Genomic DNA, 21,565 nt, shown 5'->3' with positions numbered 1-21,565 from the left:
TGGTTGCTGATCACTGCCTCCGGAAAAAATTTGATACCAATGAACTTCCTTAGAATTATAATTTCGCAAATTTTCGACTGAAAAACAGAAAAGACTTGCAGTATGAAGTGTAAATTCTGTTCGGTGTTTGTCCATTAATTGTTCTTTTCTCCGTTACATCTGGATAATTTACTCGCTTAGGTAATTATGGTAACAAATTAACAATCTAGCTTACAATTAGTAGTCGCCTCACATGTCAAGTCAGAATGAGAGTCTCCGACTCCGACTCTGAAAGCTTTTTCAGTCTTACCTGCTCGGGAACTTTGTTGAGCGATACTTTTTTCTAAGATATTGTCGATTATATTTTTTTATACATTGGCACTGAGATTTTCTAAGTGCCCAACATACTTTGACGTGCTTCCAGTGGAGAAACACAAATTGGATGATACGAATTCTTGATTCAAACAAACTCTTTTTGGTTAGCACTTGACTTTTACTACTCTTAATTCTCTTGACAATTCAGTCAACTAACGAGCTAGGGATTGTGATTACATTCTCCTCTTCAAATAACAATCTCCTGCATTCAAAGAAGGGGAGATATTTTTCGCCTGTAATCAAAGCAAGCCTATCTAAATAGTAACTCTTGGGAGTCCTCAGCTTTTGAAAAAGAATCCTAAGGGTCACATGTAAAATTACTGTTCCGGCATCATATCTCATTCCTCAGGCAGGGCCTCTGGTACTGTAGAGTTGTTGATTTTTTTTTTTTATTTTCGGAAGAAACCGATTACTTGCTCTAAATAATGGATGAAATTCTATCAATTTTTGGCACGCAATTTTGCTGTTGAATCGATTACCCACAAATCAAAATTTTTGCGACTTTCTACAAACAAAAATTTCATTCCTGAATAATTAAGGAAGCAATAAGCCTATGTCATTTTTTGCAACTGAAGGAAGCCAGCATACCACTTTAAGGGACTATGGAACTAATGCTCAGTAAGGCGAGAATTTTTGGTAAATGAATGGCACAATACTGTTCGTGTTCCTACAAATCAATTTTTTTTTCAGAGTGATTTTCTTGAAAATCAATTTTTTGGCCCTGATTTTTCTGCAGTTCATCAATTTTTTTGGACGGAATTGAAAATTCCGATTTAATCCATTTTTTGGAAAAAATCAACAGAACAATCCGGCAGTCAAGAAAGTCAGGGAATTTACGGAAACTTGAGAAGTTAAGGTCTTTAGCGAGTAGCGCATTGCTTCAGAAACTCTAGTTGGTGCCATTTGAGAGAGTGTGAGCAATTTTCAATCGCCTTTTTCCATAATATGAGTCTCCAGAAATGGAGCTTTTGTCAAAAGTTTATTTGCAAACAGGCCAAATAATTGAAAGATGATCCTAAAGATGATGCAAAGAATGTCGGAGGAGAGGTTGCCCAAAAAAGTTTTGGATTGGGTACCACCTGGGAAGAGGCGACGGGGACGTCCCGTAAAGGGTTGGCGGCAGGGCGTTGACGAAGAGATGTTGCGGTGTCAGTTGCCCGATAATCTCTGGGAAGACAGGCACATGTGGCATTTGGGTGTCGTAGAACGCCAGAGTGCGTTGTTAAGCGACATTATATGTATCCTAAAGCTATAGAAAAAATATCTAATTGACAAGAAACAAGTAAACACTCTGTGTAGGGAATGCAAATTATCAATGTACTAATGAAGAACATGTTAGAGAGTGCATCAATTTGAGCAAGGCATCAGAGTGATTTTTTCTTGCCAAGGACAGATCTACATGGAAATTCTTTTATTCCACTGAAATTTTAACCAGCTGTCCAGCATGCCGCCCAGTTTTGTTGTCTCATTCTAATCTCTTTTACGAACTTCTCTTATCAGCCGGTGGGACTTATATCTGTGATAAGTTCTCATAGGCTATAATACCACAACTGCCTTAAGATGTTGCTAGTCTATTACAGATGTCGATAATATTTTCAATCACGCGAGCCAAGCTTGGAAAGGCCCTTGGTTGATTACTTTTTGGGGGAGGGGGGAGGGTTAAGGGTCATCCACCTCGGTTCGTGGGTAATCGTGGAAAGTACTTTGAAATGCTTCTAAAACTCACTTCTACTTCATGAATCAATGAACATCGAAACATTTTTGAACTCTGGAATTCCATGATTTTTTTCCATTCACTAAAGTTTTGAAGTTAAAAATAATCTAAGGGGCTGTTCATAAAAAATGTAATGTATTATGGTGGGAGGGGGACCTAACCTTGTGTTACTCATGCATTTTAGACGGAAGGGGGCAATATTCGGGGCTGCATCATGTAATGCTCGACTGGGCGTGTAAAACTGATTTTTGGATAATCTAAATGAATCAACAAGAGGTGGCAATTTTTCCTTCAAAATTCAACACACATTGCTAATTTATGTGGTGGAGGGGAGAGGACTGAACATTTTGGAGTGAACATTTGTTTAGGAGTGTGTAGACCCATGTTACGTGCAGGTGTTGTACGAGGGAGGAAGAATGGAATCAAAAGATATTCTTTCCATTGTTATGTATTTTATTGATGACCCCTAATCGAATTATTCTCTTTTGAATTGATTCAGGTTGTGTAACTCAGAGAGGAAATTATACACTAGGTCTTTTTGGAAGAGGACTTAAGGATACAGGGATGCAAGAGATCGTCATCCAGTGAATAGTGCCAGCATCCCGCAGGAAACAGGGCTCCTGCTGCGACTGAAGTGCTGCAGGAAATTAAAGTGGACCAAGTCCAACTAAAAGAAAAACATTCTTCGGTGACAACTTGAAGATTTTGAGTAAGTATAAGTCCATCCTAGTGTTATAGCGGATTGGGGCATTGAAAAAGGCCCTAGAGCCTCAATGGATCAGTAACACCCATTTTCTTTTAATCATCATCGGAAAGTACAGAATAAACGAAGCGTCTGCTTAGAGTTTTTTGGGGTTTTTTTTAAACTCTTAAAAGGCAAAACAACCTGTCCTAAAAAGGCCTGTTTAAAACAATATTTTTGTGGAGTGCTGATGATGTCGCCATGGACGGGAAACGGTGTTTGTCGATCAGCTGAACTTATTTTCAGACATCGCCTTTTTATGTCAACTCGACTGTCAACTTTTGATGGGTCGGATTTTGATTAGCTTTTTGCCCTAAAAATGATTTTTTTTTTAACTTTTTAACGAACTTTTTGGTTTTTTCACGCAATTTCACATAAGTTAATCCTCACTGCAACCATGCATAAATTCCCTGCCCCTAACTTATTTGGTTTCCCAGGTGATTAAATTCTGTAAAGTGTATTTAATTGGTTGATAATTTTATTTTTGTACAGGGCACAGAGTGTTTTATTGTCTCTTGTCGTAAACACATTCATGCACAACAAGACAACTTGGCAATCTGACAAACAAAGAACTCCTGATCATTGATTACCACTATGTGCAAAAAATATTTTAAGCTTATTACCTTAAGGGATTTTTTCTCATGGTCTTTTCAGAAATTTTTTGAGTTGCATTGTTTTTATTTTCCATCAATGCACTCCTTGCTGATGGCAAGCTTTAGGGTCTGGAGAGTCATCAAACTTACCTCCTCTTCCTCCAAATAGAGTAAAAAGAGAGTAAACGCAACCCTAAAAACTTTTGTGAAAATTCCTAAGGACTCCTTTTTAGGGCTAATTGATTCATTTCTGATCAAGAAAGAAAAAATACTGCCCTAACATGAAAACAATATCTGATAAACATTCAAACAGCGCCCATTTTGCAAATCAGATTTTGAATGCCTGTTCATTTACATGAATGTGACAATCTTGTTCTTTCATTTTATTTTATCAACAGGTCATCTGGTTTAGCCTCTACTTATCTTCGTAAAATCATGTTGCCCATGTTACCATCTACCAAATACCATATTACTCATGCAGTATCCATGATATTTTAAACTCATCACATACATTTTTATAAGTAAAGTTGTATTTTTTTGCAGCTGGAAAATGGATGACCCGATGGTTGGTTGCCCTTTCGAGATGGCGCATTGGTGCAAGCAGTCACGCCTCCAGAAACATTTGATCAAGTGCCGCAAAAATCACCCTGAGTCCGAATTGGAGCCTTGTCCTTACAACGCGACTGAATACATTCACCCTGACAATCTGGTCGAACATTTGAAAGTCTGCAAAAATGCCAAACTACTCGAAGGCTTGAAGTATGATGCTGAACGTCTAAGAGACAACTACCTAGATGCCCCCTATCATGTTCCTACCCTACAAAAACCTGAGTCAGAAACGGAAGATTTTGAAAACGAAGGAATCCAGTACAAATCATACGATGAGCAAATCCTAGAGCGTAGCGTATCACAAATGAGTGTCAATTCGGGTTTAGATTTCAAACCGCCAGAGTATTTTGATAAAAATCCTAGTCCATTTCGTCAAATCCAAAGCAGAGGCTCATCAACGCTACCAAGCAGGTCAAGTATCCTGCGAAATAAAAGTGCAGGTAGGGGCCATGTCATGGCAGACATCATCTCGGCCCTGTCGGAGATCGATGAAATGGATTACGGCAAGTATGAGATTAGGAGTACGGTCAGTAATGATGACTCCAAGTTTGAGGATTTAGATTCTGCTCCCATTTCTAGGACCGGCCCTGTCCCAAAAGAAGGAATGTCTCTCTTGCCAGGACCAGAAAAATTCGAAGATCGCTCCTCTGATGAAGAGGCTAATTCAGATAATGCCTCAGCTTGTGGCAGTGAATTAACGATCATTGAAAATAATCGGAAAGTTGCCTCAATAGAAAATACGGTACAACCTAGTCAAATGTCTGAACCTCGTTTCCCTTGTTTGTTGTCAGATTCAGAAGACGAAGAAGAAGAGGTAGAAGAATTAGAAGATAGGCCAAATTTTTTCGACACAGATAGCGATGTGGATGACATTGCTGCAATTACTTTCCCAACCGTTGATAATGCCACTCGAAATGGGCACGAGTCCTCCTCTGAGTTTTCTGGTTTTTCCTCTCTTATCAGAGCAAACAGCATGCAAAACGCTCAAATTGTACAGTCCTTTGAGAGGAAAAAAACTTGGAATCGTGGCCGAGGTACTTTGCTCCAATCCTCCAACCAGGATTTAATTAATTCAAATAGACATTGGAACAAAAATGGGCGTCAACGTGGTGGGATAAATGAAAACAGATTCAAGTCCCGTAATTGTGCCAATCAACAGGAATTTTCCAACTACCAAGGTCAACCTCTGCAGAATCAAAACAATTACCAGCAAGAAATGCCTCATTTTTCTAGTAATAGTCAAAACCAAACCAGTCAGTTCAATCAGCAGAAATTTAGAGGCAATTATCATAACTCTGCTGGCAGAGGTGTCCAACAAGATTTAAATGGTAGGGACATGTCTCATTCTGAACCAATCAGAAGAGGGAATTCAGTCGGTAGAGGAGTCCTGCTAGAAAATCCTGGAATGCAGCCAGGAATAGGAAATTCCATCAGGGGAGGAAATGCAGCTGCCTCACAATTTAGAGGAAATTTTATTGGTGCTAATAGAGACAATTATAATAGCCAAGGAGATATCAATAGATCGGATAGTTATAACACTGGTTCTTCTGGTAGAGGGAGCTCTTGTGGGAGAGGAAATAATTTGAGTGACTCTTATAATCAAGATTATCAGACTGGAAACCTTAGGAATGTGGTCGGAAGAGGACAATCCAATGTTCAGTTAAAATCCTCTGGTCGAGGAGATGCTTCAAACCAGTTCAGCTCAGGAGGAAACGCATATAAAGAAAAGTCCATGGGCAGAGGAAATCTGTATTCAAAATCTGCTGGTCATGGAAGTCTTTTTTCTCATCCTGGAAATGGTGACTACGATAGAACCTCAGTTGGCCGTGGTAGAGCGATGACAATGATGCAGTCCACGAACAATTTCAGAGGTAAGTTTCAACCCGAAATTTCTCATGATTCATTTCAGGCCGTCTACGACAGCTTCAAGGATTTACAAATCGTAGACTTCAGTCCAGCCTCTAATCCTTCTGGTAAAAATAAACCAAGAGCAAATTTCAAAGTTCCTTCAGTCGCAGGCTCTCCTCCAAAACCTAGTCCCTTCTCTACATCAGCCTTACCAGTTGACTTGAATGTTAATCCAAGTGCATCTAGCATGAATAAAGCCAAGAAGAAAAAAAACCGAAAGAAGAAAACAGTGGAGCAGACTTCATCGAAGCCCACTGAGGTTGACTCCTCCGCTGAAGCAGAATCCATCAGCAAAAGCTCTCAGCAACCACAAAGTGGTCCAAACATTAAAATACTTGACAGAAGCATGGATCCAAAAAAATACTTTGGGGGCGACGGTTGTAAAGATTTGGAACCCAAGCAAGATTCTAGCCTCGACAAACCAAAATCGAACATTAATGACTCTAAAACTGCCAAGAAAAAAGTTCATTTCAAAGATAGATTGGCAAGAAGAGATAAGTATGAGGTTTACGATATGTTCTACTCCCAAATTTCTTCCTTCTCTTTAAATAATGGAATAAATGTAGATGAAGATCAAAGTATTCAACAGGTGTCCCAACCCAACTATTTTAGCGAGAGAATCGAAGCAGAGAAGCCTGTAAGAGCATACGCCTCTGTCAATTGTATTCAAGTTTCAAGTAATGTTGCAAAATCCTCTCAAGAGAACTCTTCTTCTTCAAACAACATTCCCACCAATGTACACTTCTCTTCATTGCACTCACCTCAAAAACCCAAAGTTCCAAGTCGATATGACAAGCTCTCTGATACTGCGAGTTACAAATTTGTCTTTCGTCACATGAATAAGCGACAAGCAAATGTGAACCGCAAAAATAAACCTATCGCCAAAAAAGTTAACAAGTCCTTTAAAGCTCAAACTGTGACTGACAGAGAGAATTTAGTTCCAAATGAAAAGAAAAATGTTACTTTTGTTCCAAGACCTGATACTCTGAGTAATTCTAAACCCTTATCTCAACAGCCAGCAGATAATTTTAATTTCAGGAATGATGGTGCTTTTACTATCCATAGTAGTTACAATTCCCAGCCTCAATCTCAGAATCAGATTTTTGAAAAGTCCTCTAGTAATTTTTCACTCAATAACAAAAAGTCCTCTGCGCATCAAAGTACAAAATCATTCAAGAGTAAAAACTCATTTGTGAAATCGCATGAGACGTCTCTGTGGAGCCAAAACCCTCCTATGAATCTAAAGAAAACACCCTTACAAGGTAAAAATCCATCATTCAATCCAAATGAGATGTCCCTCTGGACTAAAAGCTCTTTCAGGAATCAAAACAAAACATCCTCTCAGATGAACAATTCAAATGAGATGTCTCTTTGGAACAAGAATTCTTACTCAGCAATAAGTGCAGTTGATGGGTCTGACTATAATTCTTTCCAGAAACGTAATATTCCTCAATATGAGAATTTTTGTAATGATGGTGTTAAAAATTTTGTCGCCAAAAAACCTGCTCTGGCTGTGTCAAAAAAAAAGATGAATCATGTCCAAAGCAAAAATTTTAACCGAAACTCTAATGCTAGTGGGCAGCTTGGATCACGATACCGTAACACTCAAAGCTTTCTTCGCTCCATCTATTCAAACCCATTGGAAAAACCAATCATTTATGGGCCCTCTCAAAGTCGTCAACCTCAGCACTCATCCAAAAAACCTCTAGCTTTCAGCCCATTCAACTCCACTTAATTTGCATTCATCATCTTTTCTCTTTTTCTTTAACCTTATCTACCACACCTTTCTCCCTTCTCTACTATTGTGGAGAATTCAGTCCAAAATTGTCACATTCCAGTCAACATATTGCAAGTGCCATTTGTGGTTTAGGCACCATGTTGCCAAACTTGTCCAATTTTTTACAGAAAAATTAATGAACCGAATCGCTTGAAGATTTTATCTAATATTTCTTTTGTCATTAAGATTAAACCCTGACATTTTCATGGAAGTATTTGTAAAAGTTCTGAAGGCAAAATTAAAATAAAATTGAAATATTCGCTAACGTAGCTTCTAAGATTGAATCACACTTGTGATATTTTGGCTGAAAGAAGATCAGAAGAGGATGGAAGTTGGAAGTGTGATATGAACATGATTATTAATTTTGAAATTTTCTCTGAAGAGTTTGTATTTTTCTGCGCTAATTTAAGTGAGTATTTGTGCATGTTTCACTATGAATTTGAGGTATGGCCAGTAATTGAATAAGATAAATAACTTTAAGAAGTTACGATCGTATCGACAGATAATTTTGAAGCTTTTAATTCCATCGCATTGTACTGCTTTTGTTTGTTCATATTAAGCTCAACTATTTTACTTGTATTTTACTTGTGTCACCTCTCAAGTTTGGCCACAATGCATTTACCGAAGTTTTGCTAAAATTAATTTTTCAATTATATTAAGGTAATTTGTATGTTTGATATTTCTCACTTCTTTAATCTTTAAGGAGATTCATGTCACTAATTCAGTGGGAAGTTCCGAATAGTCGTTCTTTTAGATATAATGTATTTTATTGCCTGAGGGGCATAACTGCTAATGTACAATTTGAGTTCCATGGAGAAATGGCATTGTTTTTTACATTTTGCATGAGGAGCAAATTACAGGCAAATCCTCCAAGTGCTCCCGCAGTGCTCTCTTATAGAGTTCCATTTTATAAGAAATCAATTATGTCATTTTTTTCATAGCACATAGAGCATTCTGTCATAAAGTTGAGTTTGCCAAAGCTGTTACTTGTACAGTATTGTTTCTGAGGTTACAATTTTGAAAAATTAAGGACTTAGAGGCGAAAGAAGTTTACCTTCGTTTCCATCTACTATTCGAGGAGCGTGCTGACTATTTTATAGTTAAATTTCTTTTCTCTAATCCCTAATTTGCTTTTCATTGCATCAATATTTCTGACAGATTTTTCATTCCTTTTGTTGTTGCCAGATTGATTCATCAGATTGACAGGACTCAAAGCGTCAAAACCACCGATTTCAGTCCCCAGAAATCAGAAAATAACTTTGAGATTTGCTCTTTAAAGGTACATATTAAACTCCCTTTTTAGCTTTCTGCTCTATTTCATTCATATATGCATCAAATGCAGTGCCACTCTAATGAGAAAATCAAACGTCAAATTTAGTACCAATTGAATAAAATTCAATTTTAAGTTTAACGATCGGTCATGAGACCAGAACTCACTCTCATTTAACCATCTATGATTCCAAACAAATCCAGTTTCTCTCAAAAACAACCTCTTCGGCACATCACAGGGATTCAAATCATTAATTTTTCCCCTGGAGAAACCAAACTATGAAGCTTTTGAATTACTTGTTTAATTGCATGTATACTCTCTTACAAGCCAGTGATCATTTTGCTTTATTTTTTTCTATTTTCTGTAAACTGGAGTTTAAAACTTTTTGCCCCGAGTAGTAGAATCCGTGCCAAGTAAGATTTAACTTTGACGTAACATCTGCAGCTTCCATTTTTGCAAAAGCAAATAAAAGAATAAAAATGTGAATATTCTGTCTCGTTGTAAAGGTGGGTATACTCATTTTGTATGAAGTCTAAAATAAAGCAATAACCGTCTTTTTATTCATTACATTTCTTATGGAAAATGATGTATTAATATTAGAAATTTTGAAAAAGTCGTTGCTGTTTTTCTATAAGTTCTACCACATATCAGTTTTCTGCTTCCTCTGTAGAGAAATCCATTAATCTCAACAATTAGAAGTAAGTCTTTCTAGAACCTATGACAAACTGATTGACTTGATACACTTGATACACTATTAATTGATCAGGCTCTTGCGCATTAGCAGCAAGAATATTCTGGTCCCAACCTAAAACCCAGAATTTTGCTTTGTCTCGAGGAGCCTGTGTTGAAACGATCTCATAAATATTTCCAGCCACAGAAAGAGGGTTATTTTTTCTTAACATATTAAGCTAAAATATGGGCTTTGCTGACAAACTGTCTGAAATACAACTGCTAAGTTTGTTTATGGTTTGTCTCGCTGTAATGGAAAAGTCAAACTGATGTTCTATTTCTTTCTTGTAACTGCTAATTTTAAAAGCTGATGTTATTTTGTTTATTTATTTCCATAAATTTACATTATGCCTGAAACTATTTATCTTAAGAAAAAAAAAAATCTGTTTTCTTTTCCTTCAGTGTTATCAAGAAGAACGCTTATTTTATCTTCCTCATAATCTATTGCCTATTATTTTCGTTTCATGCCCCATTTGAGTCATCTTTATCATTATATCGGTCTTTAAAACTTTGTTCAATGTTTGATTTTTTCATTTAACCTCCATTAAAGATAAGTCATAATTTTTGAGATTTTACAAGATCGGATCACAGATGAAGTTCAATTGTGATGGTCTAACTTTGTGAGATATGACTGTCTATCGTTAAATGATGCTTCGCTTTTTGTCAACTACATTCAAGGGAGCTTTCCATCTATTCTTATTCCTCTGTCATATTAAATTTAAACCTTTTGTTGTTTTGCATAGTAACCGTTGGAAATGTTACATTATGATTGCCCTAGTGGAACAATGTGTCTCTCAAATTGCTACTTTATAAATCTCCGCTGATGTTTTATTTTTTCTAAGGAAAATCAACGGACAGTTTCTATTGATATTTTTTTTTTTATTCTTTTCACTTATTCCTAAAGAATCATCCAAAATCGTAAGGAAGCGTTTCGATTAGCTCTCCCTAAAGAAAGTAAAACATAATTGGAGATTTCTAAACGTCGCAATTAAAGCGCTCACTGTGAAAATGTTTAGAGTCGGATTTTTTTTGCAATTTAGTTTTTGACGGAAAAGTAATCCTTTTCCGCCTCCTGTGTATTCTTTCTTGTTTCCTAAAAATAAATTTTTTTTCCAGAATAGGCACCTCTTCAAAATAAGCACTGAAGTTGAGGTACGCATTTTTCGCATTTAGCTATCGATGAAATACAAATTTTGAGGTCAATGCAGCTCATAACTTGTTCTTTGGTTCAACCAAAACATCGAAAAAGATTTTCAAAACATTTTAGAGAGTTAATGTAACAAATTTAGATAACTTGAAGCAAGTACCATGTTTTGCTGTAAATTTGTATCTTTCCGCTGCTTTTGGTTTTTGAGATTTACTGGATCAACAACTTCATGTTTCTCTAGCATATTTTTTTTGTCTGTTTCTTTTCTACCGTATGAATGAAAAGTATGAATAACTCGGGGAAGGAACTCCATTTTTAATCTCAAAATTCCTCTTCTTTCCTGTACTGACTTTTCTTCACATTGGTTTTTAATTCAGATTTTTGTTTATGTATTGAGTATTCCTATGTTGACTTAAATCTATATCTTTAACGAGTTAATATCCAAGTTATTTTGGCGCTCAGAATTAATTTTTTCAATTTTTAAAGATTTCTCCCTCATGTGGATCGATATTTTTTTGGGGGGTAGCATTCTGTTTCCTTCATTTCTTAAAACCAATGGTTTACTTTTTCATCTTCCTTGCTTCCCAGCATTTTACTTCTTTCGTCACTTTTCACTTGTTATTTAACATAGAAGTCATTTTTATTTTATTAAGTAATTTTATCACAGGAGAACTAAGGTGGCTCATTTTTCTATTTGACTACTGTAAAAAAATAATTCAGATGGCAACTGCCTCATAGCTTGTCAGTATTTTCTCAATTTTTCACAGAAAATTGCATTTATATCCTCTCTATTTGATTGTGTTTCTCAATGCAGTATCGGTACAAAATGTGACTCTTATACTTTGAATCAGAAAATGATGTTGTCCAGAAAATTTTTTTAAAATCAGTATCACTGGCTCATTACTTTAAAGCTGTTTTATAAGCCATTGAGCATCAGTCTTAAAACTCTCTGGCAATCCGTACAAGAATCATATTTTGTGTCATCAATTAAAGTTAAAAATATATTGTACCTCAGTACTCGCTACGTAAATATCTCCTCCGTTATCAGTACCTAGTTTAAATCCATTGAATTATTTTGTGTCCTATTCTCCTCTTAGTGAAAAATATATAACGTTTGTAATTTTTTTTTCCGCTCTGAAGTTGGTTCAACCATTGCTTTTACGCCTGTCAACCCTTCAAAAATAATGAACCACATCATATGTTAAAAAACTTTTTCCATTCCAAACTATATTATTAGCCTGTTTTTGCGTTACAACAAATCATCATTCAAGGACAGAGCAAATTCAATTTCTGTACTGTTCAGTCGTTTTGTCCATAATATATCTTTAAAAAGATTTAAGAAATAATAGGTATCAAGACGCATAAAAGCCATGGTTGAGCTTCTTTAGTGTCGCGTCAAGGATGGTTTGTGTAGTCAGGGACAGTGTTACTTATTAGAGTTCTCAAATTTTGCCAAGTTTTCAGCTGCAAATAACTTTGCAAATGCACTTTTTGACAGGTTTTTTTTTTTTTTTTTTTAATTTATAAATGAGTAATTTTTACTCACATCTGTTCAGGAGTCTTTTAACCCTGTAAAATCATTCTACTTTTACAATGCAAGTAAAAAAGTAATATCGTCAGTTCAAGATTTCAAAGAAAAGGTAACCTTCTTTAAGGGGAGGTCTGTGGCACCAAAACCCTAAACTGAGAGCCCTAATAAGTTAACGTCATCTGTGCTTGTTGACGTAGACTATCCTTGATTATGGGCTGATCTAGGAAGTGGTTGGAGGGGCATCCACGCATTACTTCCAAGAAGTAATTTATAAAACCCATTTTTACATTTTTCAACAGGTTTCGTTGATTCGCCCGTCTCGTTTCCTGCCCCTCCCCCCATGCTTCTGCGAAAGAATCCTTGTGCTGCTCGTGACCTTGATATAGGTTTTATTTTATGCTCTTAGATTTCTTTGAGAATTTGTCTAAATTACTTTAGGAATATGTGTTTTCTCCTCATTTCTGTAGATTATTCAATGGTAATAAAATGTTCTAAATTTGCTAGTTCTCACAAGGCAAATGTTATTGTGGTGCCTTTCGTGTTTTTTCCTTTTAAGTTTTCAAAAAATAGTCTGTTATGTTCTTTTTACTTTTTTTAATAAATTGACTCTCCAGAAATGATTTTTCGTTCGAATTTTTATGAATCATTTTTTACGCCTTTTTGTGCTTTTTTAAATATTATTTCTGTCATTGAAAGTTAAGATTTGTTCAACGTTTGGAAAGTTCCCAATCAGTCAGGGTTACCACATCAGAGAAAACCGGGAAATGTCAGGAAATTTGAAAGTCAGGGAAAACCGGGAAATTTCAGGGAAAATGACGAAAATATCAAGGAAAATTTGTTAAATCACCTTAATTTGCTTTCTAGAATAGGTTTGAGGTTTCGAACAACAAATTTTGCCTGAAAACTATTTTCAATTACGCCTTCGTGACCATCCGTCACATCTTCAATTGTCAGGGAATTCCACCAAAATGTGTCAAGGAAATCAGGGAAATGTCAGGGAATTTCATTTTCTAAATTCTGTGGCAACCCTGATCAGTCCAGACCTGAGGGAGCTTCAAAGTCAAGATGAGGACTTTTTTTCAACTGGTATACGAAATCAGTGGTAGTGGTATTGATATCAGGCTCTTTACAGCTTATCTTTTACTAGGAGGCTACGCCCCCTGGTCGCTACGCCCAACCCCCTGAAGGTGCTCTGCGCCATCAATTGGCCGCTTCGTAGCCCTATTTTTACCCTCCTATCAATGTTGGTTTTATTTTTCCCCTAAAAAAATACGATATGAGGTATACTTTACTTTTAGAATGAAATAATTTTTGTTTTTTGATGAGTAAAGAAAAAAAAAATTTGGAAGTCAAAAGGACGCGTTCTGCAATGACTGTTTACTGAAACATTGCAGTAAAACAACGAATAATAATAATCAGGTCAAAACTAAGAAAGCTGAGGAGTCAGGAATCGAACCCACATCATTAAACATGTGGGCGCATCCGATGTCTTAGACGACTCGGCCACCGCTCATCATGAGATGCTTCGGGCGAATCTTGTGTTGATAAGTAGAGCTGATGCGCAGCCTCCTCGGCCACTGCGCAACCCTCTGCGGATAGCGGCAGCAGGTTGCGGAGCATTCTGTAAATTCGCTCACTTATATAACTTAATTGTAAAAAAACCTGGGTCCTATTTCCAAAATATGATTAGAGCAGGCTCATCTAGAGTCTATCACCTGTCGATAACTGCAAAAATCATGGAAATCGGCCCGGTAGAACGCTCAAACGAAATATGACAAAACATATAAATTTACATTGTTTAAATGGGGAAATTCGCAACTTTACCACGTATTATAAAAAACCTAGGTCATATTTTGAAAATTTGATTAGAGCGGGCTCATCTAGAAACAATTGTCCGCCGATAGCCGCAAAAATCATGAAATTCGGTCCGATAGAACGCTGGAACTAAGCGTTACCAGTTACGCAAAATTAGGAGGTCTCGGAGCTTTTAGTATAGATGATACTTTTTGCCAGGTGTTTGCCTTTTCCAATTTGAGCATTTACTCAAGTACAAGGTCAGCTCCAAAAGGAAATTCCACGGGTTTTTTTCCTATGACACTATAAACGATAAATAAATATTGTAAAGAAAGCGTCTCCATCATACTCTCAGCTCTCCATTGACCTTTCTATGTATCTTTGACCTGCGTGCAGAATATTGGTGCAACAAAAAAAACGACGGTCCCATAAAAGAAACACTGTAAAGAGCCTGGTATCAATACGCTTTGAAAGTTGTCGTCTTGACTTTAAAGCTAGAAAATAAAGCTTTTTCTGACCTCCGCATCATTGATGGCAAATTTACTATGTACTGCCCAAATTACCATGTCATTTGTAAGTTTAAAAGGTTTCATAAATTCTGAAGCAAAGTGATTACATAGCCCAGCAAATCATTTTCTCTTAACAGGAACTCAAAAGCCTTCTTTTTGCTTTTACCTGGTAGGCTTTTTATGTCCATAACCGTTACAGGTCTCATTTAAACAAAAATCGGGAGGGCGAGTGTCAATAATAACTCGATGAGTACTTGTACTACAAACTATACACTGGAAAAAAAAAAAAAAAAAACACATTGGATCTAGAGTCCAGACTCTTAAAAACATCGACAAGAAAAAATACTCTTGATTCAATCGGATTTTTGCTTAAATCAAGAACCAAGCCTCCTAATTTGAGCCGATTCCCTTTTGATTTAAGCTTCAATCTGATTGAATCAAGAGTATTTTTTCTTGTCAATGTTTTCAAGAGTCTGGACTCTAGATCCAATGTGTTTTTTTTTTTCCAGTGTACCAAGAAAAGGTATAAGGCAAAAACGGAGTAATTGAGGCCATTAATGCATTAAGTTTTTTATTCAGCATGAAAGAAAAACCGGGAAATATAAAATTCACAACTTGAAGTGAATTTTTCGATTTCCTTAAAAATTCATTTTATAATCAACAAGTATAAAAAGAGCAAAATTTGATCAAAGGTTCCTATGTACCTTCTTTAATATAACGAAACAACATTATTCTAGCAGATTGTTTCTTTGATGTAAGGTGATGTTCATCAGTCCATCACATAACAGCACTGGTTTTAATTTTTTCCGGAAGGCCAAAGAATGGGCAAGAGAATGAAGATTTTCATTCTCTTAGGTGTAGGTCTTTGGCCACAGTAAACGCAGATACGTGCATCATATATTGCCGATTAGCAAGGAAATTTTTGATAGCTCTATCTCTCACTTCTTCCCAGGCATAAAGATCTCTGAAAAAGTAAAACATTCTATTTTAAGAAAAAAGAAATCAAGTATTCAAAATAGAAAGACAGGTTATTAATATTGGTGAGAACATAGGATCTCTTCAGTCATCAGCCCAAAAACTTATAATTACAAGGAATTTGAAAGCAATAGGTACAAATTTTCTCTGAATACATGTCAGAATCTTCCCGTATACTTATTGACAGTGAAACTCCCAAACGACGTTACTCGTTGGCGGTGTTCAACAATCTCCACTCTTATTCTATTTATTTACAGGAGAAAAAATTAATATCATTCCTTTAAGATTTCTCAGAATTTTCTTCGCATAGAGAAAAAAAATTATGAACATTTTTACGAATCGATGTTGAGTAGTTTTCTGATTTAAAAATAAAATATGACAGGAAGTCTGCAACATCGCAAACCAAGACATGTAGTTTGAGGGTTTCACAATCAATATGTACCTAGGTAATTATTTCATATGATGAATGACCTCTTATGATTGTAGAAGATGGATGCACTGCTGAAAAGCATACGAGAAGCCATGAGGAAATTTGCAGCTCTATTTTTATGGAAACTTTTTCAAGTATTGAAAAACAGAAACGATTGATAACAAAAAGGTGTGGAACCTGGATTTTCTTCAAAGGATTTACTTCAAATTAAAAATTGAGAGTTCACAAAAATGAAATAAAGGACCATCATGAAAATTTTTGAGTGAGATATCAACTGCAGTGGAAAACATAACACAGTGTAGGTACCTGTAGATCGGGCGTACGTATTTCATTCTTCCTTGGTCTGTGATAAACTTCAAAGCTGCGTCTACTTGCTCTTCCCGGTGATTTTTGATGCACAGTCTTAACCACCTGAAAATTTAAAAAATAAATTAACAGTTTTATGTCAAATTTAGGGAAAATAGGCATTCTTAGAATTTAAATCGGTCTTGTTTTGACTAATTACTTTCCTCTGCGTTGGTTTTATTAAAAGCTAATTAAAAAAAAAAAAAAACTAAAAGGAAAGAGATATTTGTTTTAAAATTTTGAAGTTATGATAGTATGTCTACAGGTCTTGAAAATCTAGGAATTATCAGGGAAATTCACCAGGCCAGGAAAAAGTCAAGGAATTTCATGATGAATAATGAAAATCTGGAAAAACTTGAAACTTGAAATCTGAAAAAATTTCAGCGCTGTCTAAACAATTTAAATGAGTCTTAGTCTGATTCGGGGTTCAATACCCTCAGTTACACTCTGAGTCGGCACGAACAGAGGAATTATTTTCAAAATAGAAAATCGCGATTTCATTCAATTGAACAATTCATACCTGAAGAAGAAAGGTTCACTTGTTTCTCTTATTTGCCAGGAAATTATTGAGAAATTTTTTTCATTTGTCGTTCTTTGCACACAAATTGTCAGTGTGAAATTTTGGGGAACTTTGATCGTTTTGGTCAGGAAAAACCCAGTGAAGTCACAGAACTTTATTCCTGCAAAGTTTGAGGACACCCTGTCCAAGGTTAAAGTCCCCAAAATAAGAGCAGGGGTATGGTGATGAGAGTTCCGCTATCATGACATTTACGTGACATATCTACATCTAATATTGAAATATCTGTTCCTTGTCTTTACAATGTTTTTATATTATTCCGAGTAAAGCTCAAAACTTCATTTTTCAAAGAGAATATGATTGATGAATGAGAATAAAAAATATGTGGAGTACTTTTAGACACTGTTAGGAATTAAAAACTCGTAATTACCTAAATTTAATCTCAGCATTCTTGACACTACTTAATGCATAAACATCTTCCATCTTTTTGACTTTCGACACTGAGAAACGGTTTGAATTGAGAAGAGTATTTAAGAACGTAACAGTTTGTCCGTATGAGAAAGATTTCAAATCTTCTGACACAAAAGGACAAGGTTTGGATTCATCCCACTCTATCCATTTTTCTGCTAGATCAGTGCTGGCTTTGGATAATGATTTATCGTAGCTGAAAAAAAGTAAAAGAATGAGATACAATTTGAGTCATGGTCTTACAGAAAGCGTAAGTAAAAGAATGAGATACAATTTGAGTCATGGTCTTACAGAAAGCATATAAACAAAAAAGATGACATAGAACAAAACTAAAGGAGAGGGACTGAATTCATTTTAATTTTTTTCTACTATCAATAAATTTGTATGGTCCTTAAACAAACCTTCTTCACAAGTTTTCGGAGGATTAGGAACTCTTCTTAAAAAGTTCATTTAGTCTACTGGGACAAATGGCTCAAAAATCGTAATAAGCATATTGCAAAAGTTTAAAATTTTCTCCTTGCTTCACAATTTGCAGAATTTTACTCTTTCTTGAGCTTCTTGCTTTAAAAAGTTGGCTATGGTAAAGACACTATTTGATGCAGATAAGATACTTTGGCTTCACAACTCTTAACAAAACTTAAAAAGACCCCTGTCATGGTTCGCAGTTTTTTTAAAGTTAAAAACAAGCAAAATAAGAAACACCATTTATCCAACATGTTCACCTTCCTACTTTTCAAGTTCCATGTGTTAAATGAGTAGAGGCACTTTCGTTGTTAGTTTTTAAATGGAGAGCTGTATCACATGAAAGGTGCCCTTTTCAGTTTAGCGTCAAGTTGTGAAACCAATATGACTTATCTGCAGGGGTGCAGAAAATGCGTCGGTTGTGCTAGTCACAGAATCGGGTTTTGATTCTTTACTTTTGTAGATGTAGATAGGCTAAAAATATTAAGATCTGTCCAAACAGCAACTTTCTACGTTTAATATTAATCGAAATATTGCGCTTTGGAAAACTCGGTTTTTGATGTCATCCACTGCGGTAGTGACACCCTTGGTTTCTTCTTTGGCACTTTCATGTGATACAGCTCCCCAACGGAAATAGAGCTTGGAGAGCTTTCTGTTGCATTCTAGAAAATACTAAGTTTCAGGAGAACTTCTTGCTCTGAATAATTTTTCTAGCTTTAAAGGAAAAAAAAACATGTTTTTTCTACTTCTTTCAGTCTTGGAGCACAACAAACAAACTTAAAAAATTGAAACAACTTACTCGGGAATGATTTTTGGCATGCCAACAGAGTACAACCACTCATCCCAGTTTATCTGCTTCAGAGCTGGATTTCCTGCAAAATACTGATTGAGAAAGTCTCGAAAGTCGTCTGTGACAATAGATTTGTACTTGTATTTATCCAGATATGCCTTGAGAAATGGTTCAAACTGAGCTGCAATTAGAAATAGCATCACGGTCAGTTTTCTTGAACAGCAAGAAAAATATCAATTGCTAGTGTTATAAAGAGCTAAAAAATAGTCCAGTTGGGGCTCATATCCCTCATCATATTGGTAATATCAAAAAAACCTTAAAGATAGAAAATTTAAAAATCTCTTAATTTAAAAAAATATTCTTACTTAAATTGGTGACCTACAACCTTTCTGCAAAAATTGGCAAGTGACACTAAAAAATGTTGACGATTTTCTACATTTCCGTTTTGTACATTAAAGTATTCTAAAATTTTGTTCCATCTTTTTTCTATGGCTGAAGCGTTGTTATTCTTTCAGTGGTGTTCTAAAGATTTCAACTACTTTTCCTCTATTTGATCTATTTATTCCTGTTAAAGTTTGTAATACATAAATAAGAAGTAAACATTTCCTATCTACAAAACTTCTTGTGAGAGAAATCAATAACTGCAGTTCTGTACTTCTTGTGGCACTGACAAAATCTGACAGCCCTAAAAAATACTCAAAGTTTATTCAGTCGGTACAGTTTCGAAGAGTGGTGTTTGGAGAGCTTCATCCGGGAGAAAAAATCCATACTGAACACGGTAAGAGTTGTAAAACAGAAATTTTTCTAAATATTCATAACTTGGCAAATTTTTGAGCAAACACAGTAAAGTTTGTGTAAATTGATAGAAAATGAGTTGTCTTTTGAAAGCAATCACAATCAGCTGTGTAGCTGCTTGAGTTCAAAAGTTGAAGCACCAGTCTCAGATATTTTGAGACGACTTTCGTACGATATTCTCTTGATCAGAATTTCATGAAAATTCTTTTGACAACACTCGCTTAAAGGCTTCCATAACTCCATCAGCTTTGCTTAATATACTTATGACATGAACTGGAAGGCATCCCTAGGAAAATTGTTCAACTGATTTTTCTAATATTCGATGGGAATAAAAAAATTCACTTACAAGGCCCACCCAGGATACTCTCCAAATAAAACAAAAAAGTGTGGCCTTTCTCGTAGGGAACTGTGGAGAACGCATCATCAGGATCCACGCCTTTTAAGTCAACAACCAACTTGGTGAAAGGGCTGGTTGGTCCAAGGTCCTCTACCTGCAATCACAGAATTGAAAATTAGTTGATAATGGTATGCTAATATTAAGTTGCAGAGAACATGATAAAAAAAAAGTTTCAATTTAAAGTGCCATCTTTACTCTTGGTCACTTTGGGCGGGGTACCTAAAATTCTGACACCAGCAAAACCTGAGTATTTGCCTCAGTTTCGGCACGTCTTGTTTAAAGCGATATTTCTTAACATACTAGTTTTCCAAAGCTATTAGATTAAAGTGAGAGTATTCATTTCATACATATTCTTCAGGCCCCTTGAGGGGTTTATACTACAAATTGCTGTAATCAACCAAAAATGAGCATTTTCTAAAACTCTGGCTTCCAGTGACAACAACCCTTAAAAAACAACAACAAATTTTGGATATTTGTACAAAATTGCAACTTCACTTTGCTCACATAAACAAGCAAACTTTGAAGAATGAGAGAGTGCATTGTCAAAAAGTTTTTTGACTTCTTTGGACATGAAGTTGCACACACCTGATATTGTAAGACGGCTTTATACCAATCAGTCCCTGGTAACATTGATTAATAAAAGAAAAAAAAATCTAGCAGATACTGAGAATATGATGGTGTGGATTTTAGACTTGTTAAATGAAAAAAAAATTGAAAAATATAGAGTAAAACTGACCGACTGGCGGAGGGCATCCAGTCCCCTAAGTGCTGAAAACTGTCGTTCAGCTTCGTTACCGATTCGCCCCAAAATTTTTCGCTCAACAAACATGGTGAATCCTTCATTTAACCAGAAATGCTCAAAGTTCTTTTGCGTTACCAGATTTCCAGTCCAACTGTGAGCTATTTCATGAGCAACCACACTGACCAAAGACCGGTCACCTGCCTAAAAAAGAGGGAAAGGAGAAAAACCTTACATGAAAAGCTTGCCAATTCCAGAGATAATTCCACCTCCAGGTAAGCAGTTTCCCATTCAGATAAGAAGAAAAAACATTTTTCCTCTTATCTTTCCAGAAATTGTGACTTTAAATGGAAATTTTGAGAAGTTGCTTGTATTTTTTAGACGACCGACAATCTCTTTGTATTACATGTTGTCATTTAGGAGAGGTGACCATACTTTATTTCTGTTTTACCGCTTGATCTCCGAGAAAGGACTCACAACCGAAATTTTGGAAAAATGTCTTGCACAGCTCTTGATGATTATCAACTTTCGCCAAACACTGGTTTTTCTCCTACCAGACATTAATCTTCATTCGAGATGTGCACTGATAACTATCAGCAGCCAAAATTTGGTGATTAAAACTTTAACCGCGGTTTTCTTATAACACGATTTTCTAGTTGAGACCCTCTTTCTGCGACCCTCCTGGATTGCTTGGGGTGCTTTGACACTTTAATGATACTTACCAACAATGTAGGTGTAACGAATGTTAGACAAGGATTTTCCATGCCTCCAAAAGGAAACGAAGGAGGTAAGACCAGAAGATCATAGATGCTCCATACATATGGCCCACAAATATCTTCGGCAGTTTTCAAAAATTTGTCCGTCTGGAGGAAAGCAAAAATTTCAATGTGGGTATGAAAATGAAAAATAATTTTCTCTCAGCTATTTTTTGAAAAGTTACATATATGCCACAAAATACTGATAAAATAAG

The 21,565-nt window shown here is 35.9% G+C and overlaps 2 protein-coding genes across 3 annotated transcripts in view; one reads left to right on the top strand and one right to left on the bottom strand.

The window, feature by feature from the left end:
• The first annotated feature begins 23 nt into the window (after nt 1-23).
• On the top strand, nt 24-12,991 carry LOC109032547 (uncharacterized). Of its 2 annotated transcripts, XR_002008933.2 has the most exons (4): nt 24-180; nt 2,568-2,777; nt 3,947-8,106; nt 8,883-12,991. XR_002008933.2 is itself a non-coding variant. In XM_019044728.2 (3 exons), exon 3 carries the CDS (start codon nt 3,954-3,956, stop codon nt 7,653-7,655), a length of 3,702 nt encoding a protein of 1,233 aa, XP_018900273.2. In that variant the 5' UTR covers nt 24-180; nt 2,568-2,777; nt 3,947-3,953; the 3' UTR covers nt 7,656-12,991. The 2 variants fall into 2 exon arrangements, 1 of the variants encoding a protein (XP_018900273.2); XM_019044728.2 differs by having other exon boundaries at nt 3,947-12,991.
• Nucleotides 12,992-15,231: 2,240 nt separating this feature from the next.
• LOC109032544 (leukotriene A-4 hydrolase) overlaps nt 15,232-21,565 on the bottom strand; it is a 32,658-nt gene continuing 26,324 nt past the window's right edge. The window contains 7 exon segments of the mRNA XM_019044724.2: nt 15,232-15,641; nt 16,389-16,493; nt 17,375-17,608; nt 18,674-18,845; nt 19,806-19,950; nt 20,593-20,799; nt 21,318-21,458. Coding sequence (XP_018900269.2) covers nt 15,521-15,641; nt 16,389-16,493; nt 17,375-17,608; nt 18,674-18,845; nt 19,806-19,950; nt 20,593-20,799; nt 21,318-21,458 — 1,125 coding nt within the window. The 3' untranslated portion in view covers nt 15,232-15,520.

The sequence above is a fragment of the Bemisia tabaci genome, chromosome 8 (assembly GCF_918797505.1).
Source record: "Bemisia tabaci chromosome 8, PGI_BMITA_v3".
NCBI classification, from domain to species: domain Eukaryota; kingdom Metazoa; phylum Arthropoda; class Insecta; order Hemiptera; family Aleyrodidae; genus Bemisia; species Bemisia tabaci.
Note: the sequence above shows the minus strand (reverse complement) of the source record. Positions and strands in the feature narration are given on the sequence as shown.

Coding starts and splice junctions, on each gene's coding strand:
- LOC109032547 (XM_019044728.2), top strand. CDS start 3,954: ATGGATGACCCGATGGTTGGTTGCCCTTTCGAGATGGCGCATTGGTGC.